The sequence below is a fragment of the Antechinus flavipes genome, chromosome 3 (genome assembly GCF_016432865.1).
Source record: "Antechinus flavipes isolate AdamAnt ecotype Samford, QLD, Australia chromosome 3, AdamAnt_v2, whole genome shotgun sequence".
Classification (NCBI taxonomy): Eukaryota; Metazoa; Chordata; class Mammalia; order Dasyuromorphia; family Dasyuridae; genus Antechinus; species Antechinus flavipes.
The window spans coordinates 511296276-511323268 of NC_067400.1; the positions used below are offsets into that span (position 1 = coordinate 511296276).

Sequence of the window (26993 nt, forward strand, 5' to 3'; positions counted from 1 at the left end):
GCTTTTTCAAAGGATGTGGGAGGAATAAGAGGGAGAGAGAGAATTTGGTACTCAAATTAAAAAAAATTAATTTCAAAATTTTTTATATAAGTGAAAAATGTTTAATGAAATAAATTTAATATTTTTAATGTTAAAAAACAGCTGGTTCAAAGAAAAGCTGGGTATCTTAGGATGTAGGATTCAAGACTACTTTATACCCTTTCTCTTAAGGTTTTATAAAAGAACAACCTGTCAAATAAAAATAGTTAAGAGAAAGTCACAAAAGGCTTCTGAAATGAATTTCCTTCCTTGTAGACTACCACAGTTTTTATATACAGAGAAAAAAAAAACAATTAAAATGAGAATAACTGAAAGCAATTTTCTCCACAAACACAGTGGTACTTTTGAGACAGAGACACAGAGAGAGACACACACATACACAGAGGAATTACAAGAAACAGACAATGGTTTGGGAAGAGGCTAAAAACAAAACAAAACGAAACAAAAACAAAACGAAACAAAAACCCCAACATTAGCCAAGAAGTCAGAGTACATCAGGAAGTGCAGCAGATGAGGGTGGATCCCCAAATCAAGTATACAGAATGAAATACAGTGAATGTTTGAAAAGCTATTGTGTGCTGTACTTGGTTTTAAGGAACATATAAATATAGGTGGAGATAAAGGTGGACGATAAAGGGTGAAAGTTGCAGAGGCACAGATTTCTTTTCAATGTAAGTAAAAAATTCATAATGATTAGTTATCCAAAATTGTTATGGATTGTCTGGGTCTAGTGGGTTCCTCCTCATGAAGGGTTTTGAAAGATGATTCGTTGTCATCTTATTGGGCATCATACTGAGATAGTTGAACCAGAGGGCTTCTGTTGATTTTTCCACTTCTAAAATTCTAATTGAACAGTCCCCAGTATAGGGGACTGGCTCAAGCAGGAAAGAGGGAGAAAAATTGTCACTTCGTTTAATTAAAGTGCTCAAACAGTAATGTTGTAATGTTTTTTTTCTTTGTTAACTCGTACAGAAAATCTTTCTGTGCCTATTGAATCTTTGGTGACCTGAGGGGTGAGAGGTGTTGTGGCAAGAAGAGACATCCATTATAATTAGGAAAAACTCCCTAAGGAGTTCTCTAAACAAAATTGTCTTAGTAATTCATTATTCAGACATAAGCAGCTCTTCATGTATAATGTCCTTCTTGTCTATATGATGTGCTAGTGGCACATTTTCAGGGTCAAAATGAGAAGAATGTGAACTGAGCGAAGAATAGCATTCTAAGAATTAGAGAGCTGTTAAAAATGATAGTAGTTGAGCATAAAGCAATATCCTTTTTATTATTCTTTGCATTTTTTAATGTTCATCTCTCTTAGGCTGCTTAGCAGGACTTCAAACCTGACTACTTGGAAATTACTGGTAATGATGATGTATGTATTGGCTGCTTTGATCATTTTGATAGTTTCTAAAAACTTCTCAAAGGTAAACAATGTTTTATTTCCCAATAGTATACTCTATCCCAAAGCAAATACAAAAAAAAAAAAAAAAAAAAAAGAATCACAGAGGGGAGTGCTAATGGTATATTTATCTATGGCCACAAAATGACTTGAGGTTTTTTAAAAAAAATTAAAAAGGACTACTGTCTCTAACGTTTATACAGACTCTGGAAATAGGACTTATCTCAAGGGCTCATTTTCTTATGTTCCCCAAGTCCATATTGAATTTCAAGGATATTTGAAGGAGCACCCAATACTGCCCTCAAGACAGAGTGTCTCAGATTCTAAATTGATTTCTGGGAGTTGAAAACATAGAATACCTAATATATGTCTGGCTATGCAAAGTCTAGAGAGTTGCCTTTGGCATAAGAAAGTAACAAGCATGGAGACAACAGCAATGCTTTAAGTTTTTGTGGTGCTAAAAAAGTTGTCCTGCTAGATTGTTAGGTTGTCCTGTTAGATTGGAACTAAGAAACTTCTGTCCAGACAATTTATGAAATTAAATGGAGTGGCAAATGGTGAGCTTCCTCCTCCAAAGGACCTTAGAGTTAGAAACTCATGGGAAATGCACATAGAATAACTACAAAGAATAATGGGATAATTAAATTTTATAGCTGTATAAAACCACAATAATTCAGTCCTTTCTTTTTATGTAAGGAAGTTGATGCCCAAAGATATTTAATATTTTGTTGAGAGTTGGGCAGCTGGTTAGTGATAGAACTCAGACCAGAATACAAGCTTTTTGATTCTTAGTGCAGAGCTTCTCAAACTTCTTACATCTTTCTCCCACCTCTTCTGCCCAACACCTTCCTGCTTAGTTTCAGGGGCCTGCTACTTACTTTACTGAGAAAATCAAAACATTCTTCATGAGCTCCATCTTCTTCCCTATTCTGTACCCTCATAATCTCTCTTCATCACCCTCTCCTTTTTTTTTTTCCAAGTTCTGAAGAAAAGGTAGTTCATCTTGTTGCCAAGTCAACATGCTATTTATGCTCTTGGTCTCATTTGATCTCATTCCTTTTTAATTCCTCTGGGATCTCTTTCTTTCCCTCCCTTCCTCTGTCTCTCTGTTTCTGTCTGTCTGTCTCATACACATCCCACACTTGAGTAGTAAATTTTAACCAGTTCCTGTTCTGACTTCCGCTAAGACTTAGTTGATTACTGGGGACTATATATATATATTATAGACTCAGAATAAGGAAGTGCCTCCAGGTGACAGCATAGTGGAAAATTACATGAAAAACATGATTTTTAAAAAGGGAGAAAAGGAGAAAAAGCCCTCTATACATATATACATATTGCTCTATCTATATATAAACATACATCTAAATACATATATACACATACAGATATAAATATCTATATACTTATACATGCATATATATACATATATACCCATACATACATACTATGTGTATATGTGTTCAAATTATCTCTCAGCTAGTATAGTAACCAGAATTTGGGGGATAAAAACAATTATGGGATTGCTATTGCTCTTCTGATATTCACTATTCATGCATACTTCTCTTTGGGGGATCTAGTATGAGCCTGCATGAGAAAGTGAGCAACACACAGGAGTAATGTCCAGTTATGTCCGTCCTTAATTATTAATGTCATATCTTTTAACATAATGCTCTATTTCCTATTTCTTTATTTATTTTTCCACATTGCATTTTTATTGTTCTTCTTTCCAATCTCTGATTCTTATGGTTTCCTGGTTTCTTTAAGCTCAATAGAATCAGTTAATCAATCAATTTATACAATAACAACAATATTACAAATATAAGTAGTTTTGAAAGTTGTAGAAACTGATCATTCCAATGATCAATCACCATTCCAAAGAATTCCTCATGAAACATGCTGCTTACCTCCATGAAGAAAGGTAATGGTTTCTGAGGCAAAAATCAAGGCATATATGCATATATATAGACATATATATAAAATACATACCCATACATATATAACATAAACACATATATATAATGTACATGGATAATATAGGAATTTCCTTTTCTTTACTATGCATGTTTGTAACAAGAATTTTGTTTTTCTTGCTTTCTCCATAGAAGGGGGAAAGGAGGTGGGAGGGAAAGAATACAGACCTGAAAATAAAATAAAATTGAATTTAAAAAAAGGAATTCATGTCACTACCCCTAGAAAGACTCCTCCTGCCTCCAAAGCTGTTAGTATCGTTTCTTCTAAGGCTGTCATTCATCTACTTTGAATTTATTTTATGTATAGGTTGCCTACATCACTTAAATGTAAACTCTTTGAAAGAAGGGATTATTTTTTTTTCTGTGTATTTCCAGGGTTTAATGCAGTGAATAGTACATAGTCCCTGGTTAAAGCTTAATAATTGCCCACTGATTGATTTGATGATTTTGATAAAAGTATATTTCATGCTGTTGTCATGCTATTAACACTCTTGTAAAGTGTTCTTTCAGCTCAATCTAAAAACTGATGCTGTCTCCACTCCCCACCAGCCTCAGCAAATATCCATCCTCCCATCTTAAGCATCCATTATGAACTAGCTCTTTCCATCTCACCTAAGAATATAACTAGATTTTCCTGAGCATTGAACTTAAACCAACTTTCACACTTTCAAGGGATCACCCCATATTTCTTCTCTGCTATGCCATCATTTTCTAAGAAAAAGACTTTCCTGACCTCCCCATCACTTCTCAGTCCCTGGCACTTTGAGTTCTCATCCTGAGTCTCATCTGACTGTTACTCTCTAAAGTTTGTCCATACTCTAACCACTTAGTCATTGTCTGGGCTCTAATAGGTTCAAAGTAAATGTAACTAGCAATTGTTTCTCTTTTGACTAAAAACCCTGAGAATCTTCTCCCAGACTGTTTTTTTTCTTGTTGTTGTTGTTGTTGTTGTTGTTGTTTTTTGTTTTTTTGACTAGGTAAAGGAGGACATTCTTTGCCTCATTTCTTACCTAGACTTGAATCATGAATTGGGTGTTGCCTCAGTCAAACTGAGATCCTTTAAAGATCTTAGTTTAAAAATGGAAGTTTCCCACCACATCCAGGGTCATCTCTAGTCATCATCATGCTCTATGTCTTGCCTTTGGATGCAGATGTTTATGAATTTGCATGGCCCTCCCTAACTTAAATCTAATTTCCTTGCATGTAAGCATGAAAGAATGAAAAACAAACAAACAACAAATATTTTCTCAGTTCCCTTGAATCCATGTCCAATCCCCTGATTGTGAATGTTTATCCAGTTCTCTCTCCTCTCCTTCTCTCCCTTTTCCTCCCCTTTTCTCTTCCCTTCCTTTCCATTCTCTTCTTTTCTTTTGTTTGCCAGCCTTTTATTCTATCCTGTTGCTTATTTCTCTGTCAGTCTGCTTTGCTCTGTAGTATAGCAGATAAATAATAGCAACAGGTTATATGTTAAAAGATACAAACATCAACAATTGAAGATGATAAAATAGGGGAAAATTCTGTGTTTTGCACATAGTAACTCATATTTCTTATTATTTCAGTTCTGGCCTAAACTGGACTTTCCCATTTCTATATATCACTACAATGCTTCAAGGATACCCTTGTGTCCTAAATTATCAATTGAACAAACAAATATTGACTTGAAAATAAACAAAATCAAGAAACAACTAGACCAGCTCATCCCATACAGGCCATTCTCTCATGTCAACACCACCACAAGTGCAGCCCACAGTGTGGTCAGAATCATCGATCCTAAAACCACTTACTGTGTAACAGATAAGCTAGATATTTTGTTGGAGGTGAGAGACTACTTGGGACAAAGAAAAAAATATGGAGGGGACTTCTTAAGGGCTAGGATTTCTTCTCCAGACCTGAAGGCAGGAGCTTCAGGAAAAGTGACTGACTTCAACAATGGTACCTACCTTGTCAGCTTCACTTTATTCTGGGAAGGCCGAATCTCCGTGTCTCTTCTGCTTATCCATCCTAGTGAAGGGGTGTCTGCACTATGGAGAGCAAGGAATAGGGGCTATGATAAGGTGATTTTCATAGGCCAATTTATCAATGGCACATCCCAGGTCTTCACTGAATGTGGTCTGGTTCTAAATACAAGTGCTGAACTGTGCCAGTATCTGGATCACCGAGATCAAGAAGCTTTCTACTGTGTGAAACCTCCACAAGTGTCCTGTGATGCACTGGCCCAATTAAAATCTAAGAATAGGGAAGTTTCCTATCTTAGCATCCTAGAGAAAAGCCTCTTTAACAGGTAAATAAATTATTCAAGAATTGTCCTGCCTGCATGAGTCAATGTACTTGAATGAGAGTTAAGGATCATGAAGTTGAATTTATTTATTTATTCTCATGAAGGTGTCATGAGAAGTCATGTAGGAATGTGGATGTGAAACCACTTTGGACCTACCTCTATAATATAGGCAATAATTATCCTTATACAATGTATATTATATGTACAATATATGTGTATATATATGTATACCCATACAGATATGTATATGTATTTATTAATTTATTATATGGTCTGAAACTGTCTGCTATTTCCAGAGATCTTAATTCCCTACCCACAACCCAGACTTGCTGAGGCAAATGAGTTGAGTTGGTCTTACTTTTTATCCTCTTTTGAATTCTAGGCTGCCAGTTGGATAACTTAATGTTTCTTTCTTTTTAAGGTTCAACACAGGGATGGAGATTTTGAACAGTTTTGATTCCATCAATGTCTCAGTGTGTAACAGTAGGTATTCTTTTTAAATGTCAACATTCTAAATCAGAATTACTCCAAGCATGTATTCTCTGAGTTTAAGATAAAATATGTAAAATTCAGGATGCAACTCTCTCCCGATTTTCCTTTTGTATGTCTAATTGCTTTTCTGCCTCCTTTTCTGGATTTTCCTCCAGATCATACTTTCTAATTATAGGTACCCCTCAGAGTTTTGTCCTGGTTCCTCTTCTCTTCTCCTTTATACTACTTGGTGATATCATCATCTCCCATGGGTTTAATTATCATCTTTAGGTTGATGATTCTCAAATTGACCTTTTCTGACCCAATTTCTCTCTTCATCTCCAAATGCCTTTCAGAGATCTTGAACTGGATTTCCAGTAGACATCTTAAATATGATATTAAAAATGTCCCCAATAGTACTTATTATCTTTCCCTCTCTCCTAACTTCCCTGTTATTGTACAGGGTAGTGCCATCCTCCCAGTCCTGAGACTCAGAATTTATTTTGGATTCTTTACTACCCTCTTATTTCTCACATCCAAGCTGTGGCCAAGACCTGTCATTTTCACCTTTGTAGCATCTTTCCAATATCCTCTTAATTCCAGTGCCTTCCTTCTGCTAGTTATTTCTTTTTTATAAAGCATATAGCTTGCTTTGTATCTATAAATTTACATATAAATATTTATTGATCCACTTTCTTGGTATTATTAGTAAAGATTGTACGCCAATATTAATAAAGTCTTTTCACTAAATAATTAAAATAAGTCATTTTTATTAAACATCAAGATCATTAGTTCCTTGGAATATGCTTTAAAAAAATTAAATAACACTGCCTCTCAAGGTTAGAAAGTAATTCAGAGATCATCTGCTCTAAGTTCAGTTCTGAATCTTTTCTAATATTCCCAATGAGTTAATCAATCTCTGACTGAAGATCTCCAACAAAGGACAACCCACTAATGCTCAAGTAATTCAACCATGCCTTTGGTCATCTCTTGTTCTTAGGCTATTTTTCCTTAAAAGGAGCTTAAAATTAACTTTCAAATTGGATTTCCTAGAGACTTCTCAAACTCAACATGTCCAAAGTGGAACTCATTGTTCTCTCCTCCCCCCTACAAATCATCTTCTCCCCTAAACATTATTATTATTATTATTATTATTATTATTATTATTATTATTATTATATTGCTGTTCTTCTAGTCTCAGGTTTGGAAACATTAATCTGGGCTCCTCCAGCTTTCTTACTCCACATTTGTATCCAATAAGAGGCCAAAAATGACCACTTCCACCTTCACAATTTTTTTCATCTCCAATTCTTTTTCTCTACTCATAGAGCCACCACTTTAATTCAGTGCCACCTAACACCTCTCTTTAATTCCATCAGCTTCTTCCTTAGTCTTCCTGCCATGTCTCTTCCAATTCACTATGACCACAGAGGGCCAGAACATATGATATTCTGTCTTGAATCTCCAACCTTTTGTATTGGTCATTTCTCATATCTGGAATATGTTATTAAAAGTCTATAGAGTCAGATTTGAACTCAGGTTTTCTTGACTCCAAGTCTATCACTCTACTGTACCACTTAGCTGCTCTATGAACAGCTATTTGTTTATTAACAAATTAATAAATATTTGTTGATTGATTGATTCTAAGTCCAGTCAGCTAAAGTATAGTTCTCTTCAAGAACAAAGGATGAACAACAATTTAATAAATGCTTGTTGATTGATTGATTGATTCGAAGTCCAATCAGCTATAGCATAGTCCTCTTCAAGGCCAAAGGATATATAACAATTTGTGAACAATAGTAACTGCCAACTCATCAGTTCCTGGGCAACTGGCTATTTCTTTCTCCTCCATCTCATCATCCTTCTTTTGCTCCTCTTTCTCTTCCTCCTTCTTTCCCTCTGTCTATTTGGGTCTTACATATGGGTCATCTATCCAAAGGAATATACATTTTGACTACTTATACTTCTCAAGAACTAATTTTTTCCTTTCCTATTTATTTTATCATTTCTCTCCCCCCAAAAAAACTGAAATAATTAATGGGCTTTTTTTGTCTCATGTAGCTTTCATTTATGATTTTTGAAAAATAGTCTGGAAAACTAGTCTTTGATAAAAACCCATTGTGGTTTAAGGGGAGCTACTTGATTGTGCCTTTAAATTCAAATTACTTTGGCCTTCACAGATTGGCGAAAAAAAAAAAAGGTCCCAATACAAGCCTCACTTGCTCACTATTTGGGTTTTAATAACTCAGAGTGAATGTAAATAGCAATTGTTTCTGTTCATAGCAATTGTTTCTGTCCTGGCCAGAAACGCTGAGGGTCTTCTCTTCCCAGATTGATTCTTTTGTGAAGGCAAACTAGGCTTTGTTTTGTCTCAGTTTTTACCTAGCCTTAAGTTGCTGAACAGGCATTGCCTCAGAAAAACTGAAAACTAGGAGAGATCTTAACTTAAAAGGGCCAAGGTCTCCCATTGCGTTTGGCACCATTGTCTTGACATTGAGCTCCTTTGACACTGGAAGAGAGAATTCTGCAAAACTCAATTTAAGTTAAATCCAATTCACTTGCAAGTCAAGACATCACCTTCCTCTCCAAGATGTCTTTGGCCTCTCCAAGAACAAAAGAAAAACTACTGCAATAGTGGCTTCTGTACTTAGTGTGTAGCTAGAAAGTCCACCTTTCCCTGATAAGAGCAGGCTAACATCCTTTTAATCAGAGCCACCACATCTAGCTAACAAAAATCAGACAAGGCTACCTTTAAGTTAAAAATAAGACTTTTTTTTTTTTTTTTTTTTTTTTTTTTTTTTTTTTTTAGCTTCAGTAATTAACTACACATAATGTTTGGTCTTAGAGAGTTATCTAACAATGTTAATGAATTCCCAAGATTATCTATGGCTCAGCATGCAAATAAATTTAAACCAGAACAATCAATATGTCTAGATTGCTTTTGTTTCTTTGATATTTTTAAAACTATTATTGTATTTCATTGACAGAGCAAACAATTTCATTAAAAGAGAAATGCAATCTTGGGATGTGGTCCCCAGTCCCCACTGGCTATGTCTGGAATAACATATGGAATTTGGTCTCCTGCAATTTGTCTCATTTCTACACTGAGACCCAAATGAATGTTTGCTTGAAGGGAAAGCTCATTTATATCCTGGGAGACTCCACGACCCGTCAGTGGATGGAATACTTCACAAAGAACATCAGAAGTGAGTTTTGATGTTGAACTCATCTTCAAATCTCTTTTAGAATCTGCTTCTTCAGGTTTCTAGGGGAGGGTATATAGTCACACACTGTATTTTTTTTCATATTACTTAATTTCAAAACTTTTAACATTTTATCTAAGATGCAATTACCATTCCTTTGCATTTATATATTTCACAGATTTAATGGGAACCAGTGAGAATAAGCTGCCTCTCTACCTTCTTCACAGATCGTTCCCACTTTATTATTCACATAGTGAATGCATTCAAATTAAAATTCAGATAGGATGACCTATATATAATTAAACTGGAGAAGGAACATCAATAGGTTCCTGCTGCACCTTCTTTCTATCAGAGAGGCTCTGAGATTTGTAAACAATATAGGAGAATGGTCTTCCATTATTTTAAGGGAAAAAAAAAACTGGGAAAGGAAACCCCATCACCTCCTTTTACAGTGTGTTCTATTGTAGAGTCAGTATTCACAAAAAGATTTCCATTCAATGTTTTCACAACAGAGAAATTATAACTTTAGTTTTACCCCTAATTTTACAGCTGAAGAAACTGAGGCCTAGAGAGGTGATTGGGTCAGAACTGCTCCTAGAACTCACATAACAAAGCTACATATAATCTTAAGAGAATGTCAAGGTTTTAGGCATTGTAGTGCTTAAGTAGCTTCTAAATACCAGAAGAGTGCTCTTTCCCTTGTCTTGATGATCCCCTTCCAATAGATCAAAGTTTGATGATAAATACCGAAGGACAGTATTGTATGAGAAAGAGCTTCAGACTTGGAATCAGGAAGTCAAGTTCAAATCCAACTTAAGGTACTGACTAGACCTTGGGCAATTCATTTAACTTGTCTGTCTGTCTGTCTGTCTGTCTCTATATATGTATATATATACATACATATATATAAATACATATAAGTGTGTGTGTGTGTGTGTGTGTGTGTATGTTTCCTTATCTGTAAAATGAGGAAATTGGGCCCAATGACCTTTAAGATCTCTTCCAGTTTTAAACCCATGATTCTATTCTTCCTGCCAAGATTTCATTGTATGACTTGAGAGAAACTGGCAAAGGATTGTCCAGCATGGCATGCCCACATGAAAAAAGGTACTGCACTCTCTGAGTAAAATAGAGTTGAAGTAGCTCAAAGGATATGCACATTTAGAGAACTCACCTCAATTGTTCATATGCACCATTTGTGCCTAACCTGGGGTACAGCATTCTGAGCTCATCTTAGTCTGATCAGTCACAGTTGGACACACTATAACTTGATTCTAACATAGTGATGTCATTTTGGTCCTCTTCAGGAATGAAGGATAATCAGACTATTTGATGGGTAGAGCCAAGATGGCAGAGAGGACACACACATCTTCTTAAACCCTCCTTTTTCCTCAATCTATTTAATGAAATTCAGCCTTGAAATTAATGCTTGACTGTCAGAACCCATGAATACTGGGAGTACAACACATTACCAACAGAAGATATTCTCAAAATTCTCCAGAAAAGGTCTGTTTTGCTCATGCATGAGGATGGAATGGGGTTAGGCCAGGCACAGACCTCAGGCAGGCAGTGAGAGCACAGGAAACAGCTCAAGCTGAGCAGACTGGAGTGGGGCGGGCTGTGATCTCTGCTGGCGTAAATCTGTGGGAGAACTCTATCACAATGTGAGCTACTCTGTTCTGGCAGCAAGCCAGTAGATCAGCAGAGAAGCTATAAACACAGGAGGTAAAGATTATTACCCCAAAGTACTAGGTCTCAGGACCTAACCACACCCACCCAAAAGCCAGAGTGACTCAGCAGTGATCCAAGTGCAGCCGCAATTGTTGGTCCCAGGGCAGCAGCAGTTTCTGCCTTTCTGCTGCTGATTTCAGCACAACTGCTAATCCTCAGCCAGCTGGGTAGGTGCTGTCTCACTGCTGCTTCATTGCCACTTCCTGTTGTCTGTAGAGGCATCTTGGAAATACCCCACTGGCGCCCTCCCCCTCCCCCCCCCCATAAGCAGACTGTAGTATTTTTTTTCCCAAAATGAGCAAAAAAGGCAAAGTGGGATCTAACTATTGATAGCTTCTATATGGAAAGAGGCAGGCTTCATACCCTGAGGATACTAAAAACAGTTTGTTTCTAGATCCAAAGGTGGATATGATCTGTCCTCATCACACAACGCTCTCATAGAAGAAATTAAAAAGGATCTTAAAGGAGAGCTAGAAGAAAAATGGGGAAAGGAAAGGAAAGCTTTGCAAGAGGCTCAGGATAAGTCATATTATTCATTAAAAGATAGCGTGGATAAAAAAATCAAGTCCTTGAAAAACAGAATTTGCGAATTGGAAAAGATAAACAACTCCCAGGAAAACAGAATTTGTGAATTGGAAAAGGTAAACAATTCCAAGGAAAACAGAATTTGTGAATTGGAAAAAGAAAATAATTCTTAAAAAAATTGGCGAAATGGAAAAAAATTTCACAGAACAAAACAACTCATTTAAAAACTCTATTGGACAAATACAAATGGAAATTTAAAAAGTAAATGAAGAAAATAGTTCATTAAAACTCAGACTTGAACAAATTGAAATGAATGGCTCAAGAAGACATCAAAAATCAGTCAAGCAAAACAAAAAAAAAAGAAAAGAAAAAAATAGAAAAAAAAAGTTAAATGCCTACCTGGGAAAACAACAGACCTGGGAAAATAGATGTGGGACAGATAATCTAAGGATTATTGGACTCCCTGAAAATCATGATGGAAAAAAAAAAGCCTACATGCAATTTTTCAGGAAATCATCAAAGAGAACTGCCCAGATGTTATATAGAACCAGAAAATAAAATAGACATTGAAAGAATTCTTTGATTGCCTATTGAAAGAGAACCCAAAATCAAAACTTCAAGAAATATTATGGCTAAATTCCAGAACTATCAGACTAAAGAAAAATACTACAAGCAAGCAGAAAAAAATTACTGAGGAGCCACAATAAGGATCACTCAGGATGTAGCAGCATCCACATTAAAGGATCGAAGGGTCTGGAATCTGGTATACCAAAAGGCAAAAGAACTTGGTATGCAGACAAGAATAGCTTACCCAGACAAACTGAGCATTTTCTTCCAGGTAAAAAGATAGACATTCAATGAAATAGATGAATTACATTTATTTCTGATGAAAAAAACTAGTGCTAAACAAAAAGTTTGACCTCCAAATATAGGACTCAAGAGAAGCATAAAAAGGTAAAAAGAACTCTTGAGAACTGTATTTCTGTTATGGGTATACATAAAGAGTACATATATAATTAGATTTTCCTGTTATAATATAAAAAAAGGAACTAGAGGTGTAAAGGAAATTGTACCAAAAAAAGGGAAAAGTGAAGGTAAAAAGAGGGAAACTACATCTCATGAAGAGGCAAAGGGAGGGAATGAAGGGAGGGAAAAGAACATAATGTGAATCTTACTCTCATCAGATCTGGCTCAAAGAGAAAATATTAGGCATATTTGGTTTACATAGAAACTTCTCCCACCTCAATGAAAAGTTAGAGGGGAAAAGTGAAAGGGAAGGATTGGGGTAAATAGAAGGGAATACAGAAATAGTAAAGAAAATGTTTAAGAAAAGGGGAGAGACTTGAAGCGGGGGGAGGGATTCTAAAGAGGGAGGACTGCATGAGGCAAGTGATGCTCATAAGTCTAATACTGGGGAAAAGGCAAGGGGGAAAGGAAAGAGAAAAGCATAATCTGGGGATAATAAGATACAAGAAATACAGAATTAGTACTTTTAAACCATAAATGTAAATGGGGTAAACTCCCTCATAAAACAGAGGCAGATAGCAGACTGGATCAAAAGCCAGAACCCTACAATATATTGTTTACAGGAAACACACTTGAAGCAGGGAAATACATACAGAATAAAGGCAAAAGGATGGAGCAGAATCTATTATGCTTCAGGTAAAGTCAAAAAAGCATCCTAATGTCAGATCAAGCAAAAGCAAAAATTGATCTAATTAAAAGAGATAAAGAAGGGCACTATATCTTGATAAAGGGTAGCATATATAATGAAGCAATATCAATATTAAAGATATATGCACAAAGTGGTTTAGCATCTAAATTCCTAAAGGAAAAGATAAAAGAGCTGCAAGAAGAAATAGACAGCAAAACTATAATAGTGGAAGATCTCAACCTTGCACTCTCAGAACTAGATAAATCAAACCACAAAATTAAAGAAAAAGAAGTTAAAGATGTAAGTAGAATACTAGAAAGGTTAGATATAATAGATTTTTGGAGAAAACTGAATGGAGAAAGAAAGGAGTATACTTTCTTCTCTACAATTCATGGAACCTATACAAAAATTGACCATATATTAGGACATAAACACCTCAAATTCAAATGCAGAAAGGCAGAAATAATAAATGTATCCTTCTCAGATCACAATGCAATAAAAATTACATTTAATAAAAAGCCAGGGGAAAATAGACCAAAAAGTAATTGGAAGCTAAATAAGCTCATCTTAAAGAATGATTGGGTAAAACAACAAATCATAGACACAATTAATAATTTCACCCAAGAGAATGACAATAATGAAATGTCATACCAAATATGTAGGATGCAGCCAAGGTGGTAATAAGGGGAAATTTTATATCTCTAGAGGCTTAGTTGCATAAAATCGAGAAAGAAAAAAAAAATCAATGAATTAGGCTTGCAACTAAAAAAGCTAGAAAAAGAGCAAATTTAAAAAAACCCCAATCAAACACTAAACTTGAAATTCTAAAAATAAAAGGAGAGATCAATAAAATTGAAAGTAAAAAAAAAAACTATCGAATTAATAAAACTAAAAGTTGGTTTTATGAAATAGCCAACAAAATTGATAAACCCTTGGTAAATTTGATTAGAAATAGGAAAGAGGAAAATCAAATTATTAGTCTTAAAAATGAAAAGGGAGAAATTTCCACTAATGAAGAGGAAATTAGAGCAATAATTAGGAGTTACTTTGCCCGAATTTATGCCAATAAATTTAATAACTTAATTGAAATGGATTAATACCTTCAAAACTATAGTTTGCCCAGATTAATAGAGGAAGATGTTAATTGGTTAAATAGTCCCATTTTAGAAAAAGAAATAGAACAAACTATTAATCAACTCCCTAAAAAAAAAATCCCCAAGACCAGATGGATTTACATGCAAATTCTATGGAACATTTAGAGAACTATTAACTCCAATGCTATATAAACTATTTGAAATAACAGGGAAAGAAGGAGTCCTACCAAATTCCTCTTATGACACAGACATGGTACTGATACCTAAACCAGGTAGGATGAAACCAGAGAAAGAAAATTATAGACCAATCTCCCTAATGAACATTGATGCAAAATTCTTAAATAAAATATTAGCAAAAAGATTACAGAAAATCATCTCCAGGATAATACACCATGACCAAGTAGGATTTATACCAGGAATGCAAGGCTGGTTCAATATTAGGAAAACCATTAGCATAATTGATTATATCAATTGCCAAATTAACAAAAACCATATGATCATCTCAGTAGATGCAGAAAAAGCATTTGATAAAATCCAACATCCATTCCTATTAAAAACACTTGAGAGTATAGGAATAAATGGACTTTTCCTTAAAATAGTCAGTAGCATCTATTTAAAACCATCAGTAAACATCATATGTAATGGGGATAAACTGGAACTATTCCCAATAAAATCAGGAGTGAAACAAAGTTGCCCACTATCACCATTACTATTCAGGATTGTGTTAGAAATGCTAGCTTCAGCAATAAGAGATGAAAAAGAAATTAAAGGAATTAGAGTAGGTAATAAGAAAACCAAATTATCACTCTTTGCAGATGATATGATAGTATATTTAGAAAACACCAGAGATTCTATTAAAAAAATTTTAGAAATAATCCACAACTTTAGCAAAGTAGCAGGATACAAAATAAATCCACATAAATACTCAGCATTTTTATACATCACTAACAAAATCCAACAGCAAGAGATACAAAGAGAAATTCCATTTAAAATAACTGTCGATAGTATAAAATATTTGGGAATCTATCTGCCAAGGGAAAGTCAGAAACTATATGAGCAAAACTACAGAACACTTTCTACACAAATAAAGTCAGGTCTAAACAATTGGAAAAAATATTAAGTGCTCTTGGATAGGTCAAGTGAATATAATGAAGATGACAATACTATCTAAACTAATCTATATATTTAGTGCTATACCAATCAGACTCCCAAGAAACTATTTTTGCAACCTAGAAAAAATAACAAAAAAATTCATCTGGAAGAACAAAAGGTCAAGAATTTCAAGGGAATTAATGAAAAAAAAAATCAAATGAGCATGGCCTAGCTGTATCAGATCCAAAACTATATTATAAAGCAGCGGTCACCAAAGCCATTTGGTATTGGCTAAGAAATAGACTAGTTGATCAGTGGAATAGGTTAGGTTCACAGGACAAAATAATCAATAATGATAGCAATCTAGTGTTTGAGAAACCCAAAGATCCCAGCTATTGAGATAAGAATTCATTATTTGACAAAAATTGCTGGGAAAATTGGAAATTAGTATGGCAGAAACTAGGCTTTGACCCATACTTAACACTGTATGCCAAGATAAGATCAAAATGGGTTCATGATCTAGGTGTAAAGAATGAGATTATAAATAAATTAGGAGAATATAGGATCATTTACTTCTTAGACCTGTGGCAGAGGAAGGCATTTGTGACCAAAGAAGAACTAGATCACATAATTGATCACAAAATAGAAAATTTTGATTATTTTAAGTTAAAAAGCTTTTGTGAATGGATCCAACCATACTGGAGAGCAATTTGGAACTATACTCAAGAAGTTATCAAACTGTGCATACCCTTTCATGCAGCAGTGTTACTACTGAGCTTATATCCCAAAGAGATATTAAAGAAGGGAAAGGGACCAGTATGTGCAAAAATGTTTGTAACAGCCCTTTTCACAGTGGCTAGAAACTGGAAATTGAATGTATGCCCACCAGTTGGAGAATGGCTGAATAAACTGTGGCATATGAATGTTATGTAATATTATTATTCTATAAGAAATGACTAGCAGGATGAATACAGAGAGGCTTGGAGAGACACACATGAACTGATGCTAAGTGAAATGAGCAGAACCAAGAGAACATTATGCACTTTAACAACAATATTATATGATGATCAATTCTTATGGATGTGGCTCTCTTCAACAATGAGAGGATCCAAGTCACTTCCAATTGATCCATAATGAACAGAACCAGTTACACTCAGAGAAAGAACACTGGGAAATGAGTATGGACTACAACATAACATTTCCACTCTTTCTGTTACTATTTGCTTGCATTTTTGTTTTTTCTTCTCAGGTTATTTTTTCCTTCTTTTAAAATCTGATCTTTCTTGTGCAACAAGATAATTGTATAAATATGTATACATATATTGTATTTAACATATACTTTTAACATATTTTACATGAATGGGGCTACCTGCCATCTAGGGGAGGGGGTGGAGGAAAAGGGAAAAGTTGAAATAGAAGTTTTTGCAAGGGGCAATGTTGAAAAATTGCCCATGCATACATTTTATATATAAAAAGCTATAAAAAAAAAAAAAGAATGAAGGACAATGACCAACCAACGAAACTGTACACTCTCTGATGACAGGGACTATCTTTTCCCAATTCTTTTTTGTCTGTGTCCAGAACTTAGCATAGTGCCTGGCACATTATAGGCACTTAATTTTTATTGACTGATTAACAGAAAGTATTTGTGTTAGAATCATAAAATCTTCAACTCTCAGAGTTGGCAGGGATTTCAGAGTTCACCTACTCTGACCAATAATTGAATGAGGAGCCCATAATTATCCAATCTTTGCTTGAATACTTTCATGAATAGAAACCTATGACCTCCTCAGGCAGGTTATTCCCTTTCCACCATCCCTAATTGTTGTTTTATTTACAATAAGCAGGATTTGTCTACATGATTTCTATACATTCAACCAATAGATAAACAAATATTTACTAAATATTTAGTATGTGATCAGTTTGCTGTTTGTCTTTTATTTTCAAAGAAGAGCAATGACATCACTAGTGATGTCTTAATTTGCTCATGAATTGGATTAAAGGCAGAGAAGCACAAAGCCATCAACTTCACTGTCCCTGAATCATCGAAATTATCTATTTATAGATAGATATGTATATCTTTTGTTGATATCTATCAAAACATGCTCATAGATATAGAACATAGATATAGATTATATAAATATATCTATATCCAGATGGATAGACAAACAGATAGATAGATAGTAGATAGTAGATAGATGGGAGAGTAATTCTTATGGATTTGGTCATTAGATCAATGGGAATTGATGAAGTCATCATTACACATTCTTAGAACTTGTTCTCTTATTGTGAGTGTTATTCAGTTATTTATGTTTAGCCATGTGACCTTATGAACTATACTTTCCATGGGGTGTTCTTGACAAGGATGCTAGAGTAGTTTGCCATTTTCTTCTCCAGTGTTTTAAGGTTGTGATTTCCCCAGAGTTATACAGCTAGTGCCTGATGCCAGATTTGAACTCAGGTCTTCCTGGCTCCAGGCCCAGCTCTCAATCCACTAAGCCAAAAATCTGTTCTTTAGGGAGCAACAAACTAGGGAAAAATGTTTTAAAAGACATATTTCAGGTTTTGAAATACTTATCATATCATCCCTAAGTTGTCTCTTTCCTTTAAATATTTCATGTTCTTTCATTTCAAACTTATATTAGAATCAACATCAACAATCTCACTATCTTGGTAAACTACTTCAGTTTCACTCCATTTTGTCAGAATTCTTCCTAAACTGTGAATGTAAATAATAGAGATGTGATTTGAATGGGAGAAGTAGGTTAAGACTATCTTCACTTCAATAAGCATTGAGACTCTGTTAACCTTTTTGGCTTCCATACCACATTACTGAATCAAACTGAGCCTGTGGTTAGGAATTAAAAAACCTCAAATATTTCACGTAGAAACCATTGCCTTTCCATGTCTCCCCAAATCTATACTTATAGTATTAAATGTTTGACCCTTGAAGTAGGATTTTATATTCATCCTGATTCAATTTCATCTTGTTATATTTGACACATTTTCATATCCTGTCAAGAGTAGGATCTTTTTGTATCTTAATTCTGTCTTTCAATGTGTTAGCTAGTCCTTAATGCCTTTGTGTCATCTATTAATTTGATAAGCATGACACCTATGCTGAATCACTGACAAGGACCATTGAATGTAGCATATATTGTTTGATTTGAGGCAATAGGGTAATATCCTGCCTTAAATCTTCAATAGGGGTGTGATTCTAGACAATTTTCTTAACTTTACTCAGCTACCATTTTCTCATCTAAAAAATTTGGATAATAATATCTATAGCACTTAACTCACAGGGGTATTGGGAAGATCAGATGAGGTCATGTATATAGAGTGTTTTGAAAGCCTTAACATGTTATGTGAATACCAGTTATTACAATTAACAGTAATAATAATAAAGTCAAAGATTGCTCCCTAGATCATTCCACTAGAGACATTCTTCTATGCTGACAATGATCAGAACTGAATAGGGGAAAAAAAAACCCAACAACAAATGCCAAAATCCTGTGGCAATTTATTTGAGTTCTTTACTTCCCTGAGGTGATGGGGAAAATAGATTCTCACTTCTCAGAAATCTTTGTTTCCCTAAAGTACTGTATTTATATATATTATCATTTCAGCAAAACTCTATAAAGGTTTTGTCAGCACCCCATTGATAAATAACACTAAGATCTTTCAGGATTAGCTTGCTTAGGGAAAGCAGAAAAAAGACCAAGGAGTAAGCCGGAATTAAAGCAAAGGAATAATTTTTTTGTGTGAATAGGATTAATATTGTCTTTATAATCACAACTTTTAAAGAGGTTTAGAGGATTCTATATTTTGCAATAGAAAAAATATTTTTGAATATTTTCTTGGAGGCAATCATTTGTAACTATGTCCATGCTATTCATGATGTATTTTTTTTTAAGATTTAACTTTCAAACTTAAAAGAGGTAGTTCTTACCTCTAAGACTACACATATTACCTACCTACTCAAAAATCTGAGCTTCAGATTGATATATTCTCAGTTAACTTCATTCAAATTGACAAGAATATATTTTGTTGTTCAGTCATGTGTCCAAGTCTTTGTAACCTCATTTGGAGTATTCTTTGAGGAGAGAATGGAATGATTTGCCATTTCCTTCTCCAGCTCATTTTGAAGTTGAGAAAACCGAGTCAAACACTTATGTAACTTGCTCAGAATCATTGTTTGGGTTCAGATTTGAACTTAGGAAGATATGTCTTTCTGATTTTAGGTATTGTACTCCACTGTGCCTCTTAGCTGCTCCTTAACAAGAATATATTGCATGATAATTACAGGTTTAACCCATATTAGGCTTTGGGAATAAGGAAGGAAAAGGAATATAATACATGGATTCTATAAATTAATAAATCAATCAAGAAATACTTATCAAGCATCTGTCATTTGCCTGGCATTATACTATGTGCCACAGGATCATTTTGGAGTTTCTGAGGTAGTTATTTAATCTACCTAGGAGAATATCATAAGACAAATGCTCACATGGAGGTCAGAAGATATGGTACAGGAACACTCTCACAGTCTCTCTGAAGGATTTGAGTATTGATTGGGAGAAATGGGAGGCACTGACATAGGACCACACATCATGGAATGCCACATCAAAAAAGGCATCAAAAAAGGAAACATTAGATGCACAGATGTAGAGACCTTTCCATCCCAAATGCTCAAAGCGATTATTTCTGTCTATTCTGTGGTCAAACCTTGAGTTCATATTGGATTGGTCAGCCACAGATGAACCCACTGTATCTTAATATCCAAAATCATGATATCATTGGAATTTTGAATATAAAGGACAAACAAAACAGAATTATACATACATATGTATCTATAATATATTAAATATAAACATTATATATTCATATTTTATAAATTAATATATAATTCCTTTATATTCATACATATAATTTTACAGTGAGAAATTATGTGTCATAATGGATAAAAAGCTTATCTCAGTGCCAAGAGAATCTGAGTTTAAGTCTTACTGTAGATATGATCTTAAATAAGTCAGTAGAACCAAGAGAACATTGGACACAGTGGCAACAAGATTATATGATGATCAACTCTGATGGTCTTAGCTCTTTTCAACAATGAAGTAATTCAGGACAATTCCAATGGAGTTGTGATGGAGAGAGTCATATCTATCCAGAAAGATAACCATGGAGACTTAATGTGGATCCCAATATAGTATTTGCACCTTTTTGTTGTTTGTTTACTTTTTTCTTTCTTATTTTTTCTCCTTTTTGATCTGATTTTTTTTTTTTTTGTGCAGATAAATGTAGAAATATGTATAGAAGAACTGCACATGTTTAAGATATATTGAATTGCTTGCTGGCTAGGGAGAGGAGCAGGGGGAAAGGAGAAAAACTTGGAACATAGAGTTATACAAAGATGAACGTTGAAAACTATTTTTACATATTTTTGAAAATAAAAAAGCTATTTAAAAAGACTGTTAATTTGCAGAGAAAGTGCCAAACTGCATTAATAGGAGCCATTTCCTCACCAGGGATATGTATAAAAGGAGTGATAGGTCTAGTTCATCTCCCCAGTCTCTATCCCTTTTGAAAGAACATAATTAAATGTCAAAATGGGTTAAACAATAACTAGTTCATGATTAATTACTTTTATATAACATTTTTCATCATTCTCCACTTTTGTACACCACTTTCTCTCATTTGGTTCTCCATTTGTCTGACTGATATTCAGCTTAGAGTCAACTATACCCCCCTTACCTTTATACTATGCTTTTGCTTACTTAATTTTTGCAATTAAAAAAAAACCCATTTGTGATTTTTCTTTGTTATCAGCACTGAAGTCTGTTGACCTTCACGGATTTGGGAACCTCCGACGTCAACTTGTTGTGGACTTGGAAAGGAAGATATACATTCAGTGGCAGAGACATGGATACCCTTTGATTGGCTCAAATAGCTATTCAGCAAAAGAGAATGAATACCTTGCCCGTGTCATTGACAGAATAGCAGGGGACAGAAACACCATTATTGTCTTTTCTCTGGGCCAGCACTTTAGGTTTTTCCCCATTGACATCTTTATCCGACGGGCCATCAATGTCCATAATGCCATTGAGCGTCTATTCCAGAGAAGCCCAGAGACAAAAGTGATCCTCAAGGGTGAAAATATCAGGGATATTAATAATGATCCTGAGCGACTTAGTGACTTTCATGGCTATGTGCACTCTCTGGTTTTGAAAGATATCTTCCAAGATCTTGACGTGGGTATTATTGATGCCTGGGACATGACTGTTGCCTATGGTACTAATGATGTCCATCCACCTGAATACGTGGTTGAGAATCAGATTAAAATGTTCTTAAACTATATTTGCTAAAACAAACAAACAAACAAAAACCAAATCAAGTCCCAGTTATCCATGAGCAGGTTATATCTGTTCTTGTTTATCAATGTGATATCAAACAAGTCAATATTTTGATACCTAAGAACTCAATTCAAATTAGTCATGTAGAATTTAAATAAGAAAGGAAAAATATTTTTAAAATAAATTTTGCTTGATATAGTCAAGTTATTCTTTATGCTTTTTATAATTTTTATTCAGTAGTCATTACTTATACTTGTCACTAGATTATAAACCTCTACTATCTGCTTTTGACCCCAAGTAGCTTTTATTCATCCAATAACTCAGCACTCAATTTGAAATAGGAATATTTGGAGTATTGTTTAAAAATTAAAACAATTTTTTATTGTTTTATATATATATATGTGTGTGTTTATTGTAAAAAATAGGGCCATCATTTTTTAACTCCTTGAGTGCCTTGCTTAGTATTTTGTACATAGTAGGTTTTCAACAAATATTTTAATGAATGTCTGAGAAAATAGATTTTTCTAGATTAGGCAACTTTGTCATTTTACTCAGATAATTCATTCTTTGTCTACTGCAGTTGCCAACTTCTTTGAAGATAAAGAATAACTGGGTCAAACTATGGCAGCAACTCACCAGAAACATCCTGGGGTGATCTGAATTTAAATGCCCAAAGAGAAGAAAGGTGAAATTTAGAGTTGAGAGAAAAGGGGGTGCATCTTGAATAGAAAAAAGGTTGGGATTAGTTATTGAAAATATTTGATATTTTGTAAAGAAATTGAAAGCAGAAGGAAAGTAAGAGAAGAGTATAAGCTAATAAATGACATGGGAAAAAGAACTAAGAAGAAGGCAAATGTAAAGGGATACATGCAGAATAGATGATGCTATTGTACCATATGTAGGCATGGCACCTGATTCCTAGGCAACTAAGTACCAAAGTGGATAGATTGCAGGACTTTGAGTCAGGAAGACCTGAGTTTAAATCCCATCTAAGACTTTTACAAGTGCTGTGACATTTGGTAAGTCATTTGCCATCTGTAAAATGGAATGTGAAGATAATAGAATTTATCTTACATGATTGTTTTGAGTATTGAATGAATTAACAGATGTAAAGTGCTTTGTAAATCTTAAATTCTAGTTATTATTATTTTAGTTAATTCTAGTTGTTATTATCATCATTATTATTAATTGTCTCTCTTCTCTCTGGGATGGGATTGGCTCACTCAACCAGTTGTACTGATGCTGTCAGGTAAGCACTTTTTCTCAATGGAGGTGGGCATACTTGTAGAGAGCCAGAACTCTGGAGAAGTGTACTTGAAAGAAGCATACTTGAAACAAGGTGTTAACACAGAGGAATTGATGAGAGATGGTTCTCTAGTTCACATATAGACTTAGTACTTAGCATGGTGATGTAATGATTCTCTAGTTCACACATATTCAGTATGCTGTAATGATGTAATTGTAATAATGTATATAAGAACTGGGGACAGGAAGTCAGACAGAAGCCAGACCTTCAGACCTGCAGGCTGCTGGGGGAGACTAGTCAGACTGTGAGGCAGACTGCTGAGGGAGACTGGATCAGACTATGACAGAAGCAGACTGTGTAAGAGACAATAAAGACTTTGGACTCTATTCTTGTCCATTCTCTTGGTGTCTGTCCTGCTGAGACCAAGGCCCTTCCAGAGGACCTCCAGAAAGCTAGCGCAGACATTACACATATTGTTACAAATCACTGTAAAAGTCCTATGGGAAGCTATGGTAGGAGAAATATACACTTAGTACTCACATCGATAACTATTGAACCCCCACCAAAAAGACAGGATGACACCATTAATGCTTAATCTTCTACTAAGTCATTTATTTATTTGCTAAGGCAATTGAGATTAAGTGATTTGCCCAGGCTCACATAGCTAGGATGTGATAAGTGTCTGAAGCTACATTTGAACTCAAGTCCTCCTGATTTCAAGGCTGGTGCTGTATCCACTTCCCCATCTAGCTGCACTTATATAATATAGCATTAATATACCTGGGACATATTCTCCCACTAGAGTACATAATGTGCATGAGAAAAAAATGAGCAAAAACTTGCAAAGTCTTAGCATGGAGTCATCTGAGTAAGGAAAATATGTACCTAAAGGAACTCATAATTCTGAATCATGATCTTTGATATCTCTGGCCTAGCTCAGAGATAGTCTTTATCTAAAGTCACTAAAAAGTCAAGTCTTCCTAGTTGTTGCACTAAGATTGCTCCTTTTCTGGGCCTATCACTTTCTGCTAAGCAGGACAGCTTGACCATTGTGCCCAGGCTCCTCCTCTTCTGGACTAATAGAAAAATGTTAAAGTCATTTAAAACATAGCTCCAAGCCTAGAACTGAAGAGCTTTTCTAATTCTACTCCCTTGGCTAAGCTCATGAGGTAGCATTATGCATTTCCAACCAAAGCTGCAATTCTAACTCTGAGGATTTCAGAGTTTAAAAAACATTTACTCCTTTGACTAAGATCTGAGATAGCATTATACACATTAAGAAAAAGCAGTTCCCTTAAGTCTAGGATCTGTAGAACTTTTCTTAATCTATTCCCTTGGTTAGATTTCCACCTCTCAAGTAATAGATAGCAATGCAAAGAAATGTCAAATATAAATTCCTTCTCAGTCAGCTCTTAGAAGCAGCAAAGTTTGTCCTCCAGTTATTGATTCCAAAAAGCAAATGGTGAAACAGTCTCTGAAGTCTTCTAGTTATATAAAAATACGTTTTCTTCTTGGACCCAGCTCTAAGATTCTTTTCACACCCATTTTGGACTCTGATCTTGATCAATATATACTCTAAAGTAGACTCTTTTTACAGAAAATGATTGACCTCTATGTTATAATCAGAAGTCAAAATCTACATTTCAGTCAGCCAAGCTACACAAAGGAAATACATGGTTGTCTTGGAATCACCAAATAATTCTAGGTAGGAAGCAGGGTTTCCCAGTTTTTCACTCTAAAAGTTCTTATTTTAATCACATGTAAATTGGATATTGAGAAACAGCATAATTCAAGCATTTTTTCTATCTTCTTTATCTCCACAAACTGTGGATGCCTTTTCCATGTTGCTCAAGTGATAACTTTGTTTTTACTCATTTTAATCAAGGAAATATTCTCAGAAAGCATGCCACTTTTATATGAATGTTATGAAATATTATTGTTCTGTAAGAAATGACCAACAGAAGGATTTCAGAAAGGCCTGGAGAGACTTACATGAACTGATGCTGAGAGAAATGAGCAGAACCAGGAGATCATTATATACTTTAACAACAATACTACATGATGATCAATTCTGATGGACGTGGCCATTTTCAGCAATGAGATGAGCCAAATCAGTTCCATTTGTTCAATGATGAATAGAACCAGCTATACCCAGTGAACTGGGAAATGAGTGTGAAGCACTAAATAATATTTCCAATCCCTCTGTTTTTGTCCATTTGCACTTTTGATTTCCTTCTCAGGTCAATTTTACATTATTTCAAAGTCTGATTCTTCTTGTACAGCAAAATAACTGTATGGATATGTATACATATATTGTATTTAATATACACTTTAACCTATTTAACATGTATTGGTCTACCTGCCATCTGGGGGAGGGGATGGGGGGAAGGAGGAGAAAAGTTGGAACAGAAGGTTTTGCAAGGGTCAATGCTGAAAAATTACCCATGCATATATCTTGTAAATAAAAAAACTATAATTAAAAAAAGGAATGCATACCACTGTAGTGTTGTTATTCCATGATTCTATGAAAGGGGTTCATAGAGAATAGAAAAATCTATAAATTTATAAAGAATGGTTCCTTTTTTTATTGCTCTAGTTTCTGTAAGTCTAAAACTTGGATTCATAATACCTTGGTGTTTCCATGAATGAACAGGTATTTCAAATGTCTTGTCCCCTTCTGTAGCCAAATCAAAGTTGGTAGTCAAGTAGGGAGAAGTAAAGATACAAAATTCCACAAAAATTGTAAATCTTTTGTTTCAGCCAATTTTTTCAACCTCCACTCCTATTACACAATTCAATTGAATGTGAATATAGCAAAATCCTATGAAGATTGGAGGTCCTCTTTTTTGTCTGCCCCGAAACAGAAATACATATGAGAACATATCCAAATCATTATCCTAGAATTACCTTTTTTCAAGCTTGAGTAGTTTGTTTTTGCATATGACTTAGCACCCAAATTATAATTAGGGGGACATAGTTGGATATAATCAAATGATGCTGGAGAAAACTTTCTCAGTTTAACCTAAAAACCCTACAAGGCATCAATGCAATGCAGTAAAGTGAATGCCCAGTCTGGAACCAAGAAGACCTGAGGCATTTACTGGCCTCAGGCATTTACTAGCTTTATGACCCTGGGAAAGTCATTTACCCTATATTTGCCTCAGTTCTGTCAAGTGAAAAATGATAATAATGAATAGTACCTACCTTTCAATAATATTGAATATATTTACACAGCATTTATCATAGTACATAGCATTATATAAACGTGTATTGTTTTTCCCTGACCTAACTTCAAGTTAACAAGATGTTATTAAAATTGTCACATAAAGATGAGGAAGCATTGTCACACTTTTAAAGCATTCTGAAACAACAGTGAAAGTCTCAGCAAAGAACTCATTCCTCAGAATGCTTTCTGCCCTTTGCTACAAACCTAATAAGTTTCCATTTTGTGCTTTTGCTGTGGCAATTTCTATAACTTTCTTCAAGGCATTAACTTAGTCTGACTATTCTATCCTCATATCTTAATGAGTAGAGTATTGAATTATCTAATGGGGTGGAAAACAAGCAGCACAGACCCAATCTCCATGCTGAGAGAAGGTATGAAGTATAAATATTGTTGCAGAGGTTCCCCTCTCCATGAATTTTCATACATAAAGGAACAAACCATATATTTTCATCCTTTAATGTAGAGAAATTTTGAAATTGCCTAATATTGGTAGTCAGAATCCTAGTCAGAATAGGATTGAATGTCACAGGACACATTGAGGAAAGGTCAAGTTTTCTGGAAGCCTGATGCAATGCAATCTGATCAAGAGAAAAGGAAATAGATGGCAGAAAAGCCAAAAGAAAGAGATTAAGTATAAGTTCAGCCTATAAGCAGAAAAATAAGTAATAATATACTTAAAGAAAAAAAAAGTAAATCAGGGAAACAGTACAAT

The 26993-nt window shown here is 34.7% G+C and overlaps 1 protein-coding gene across 1 annotated transcript; it reads left to right on the forward strand.

Annotated features, from left to right (window-relative positions):
- Positions 1 to 722: 722 nt before the first annotated feature.
- Positions 723 to 25548, forward strand: LOC127555015 (NXPE family member 4-like). Its single transcript, XM_051987013.1, has 5 exons — positions 723 to 1460; positions 4968 to 5689; positions 6108 to 6169; positions 9145 to 9363; positions 21286 to 25548. The coding sequence occupies exons 1-5, from the start codon at positions 1338 to 1340 to the stop codon at positions 21819 to 21821; spliced, it is 1662 nt and encodes a 553-aa protein (XP_051842973.1). The 5' UTR covers positions 723 to 1337; the 3' UTR covers positions 21822 to 25548.
- Positions 25549 to 26993: the final 1445 nt, after the last annotated feature.

Excerpts from the sequence above, each read along its gene's own strand:
- LOC127555015 (XM_051987013.1), top strand. The coding sequence starts at position 1,338 with ATGTTCATCTCTCTTAGGCTGCTTAGCAGGACTTCAAACCTGACTACT. Across the intron at positions 1,461-4,967 it reads TTTCTAAAAACTTCTCAAAG|TTCTGGCCTAAACTGGACTT; the intron begins GTAAACAATGTT and ends TTATTATTTCAG. Across the intron at positions 9,364-21,285 it reads CTTCACAAAGAACATCAGAA|CACTGAAGTCTGTTGACCTT; the intron begins GTGAGTTTTGAT and ends CTTTGTTATCAG.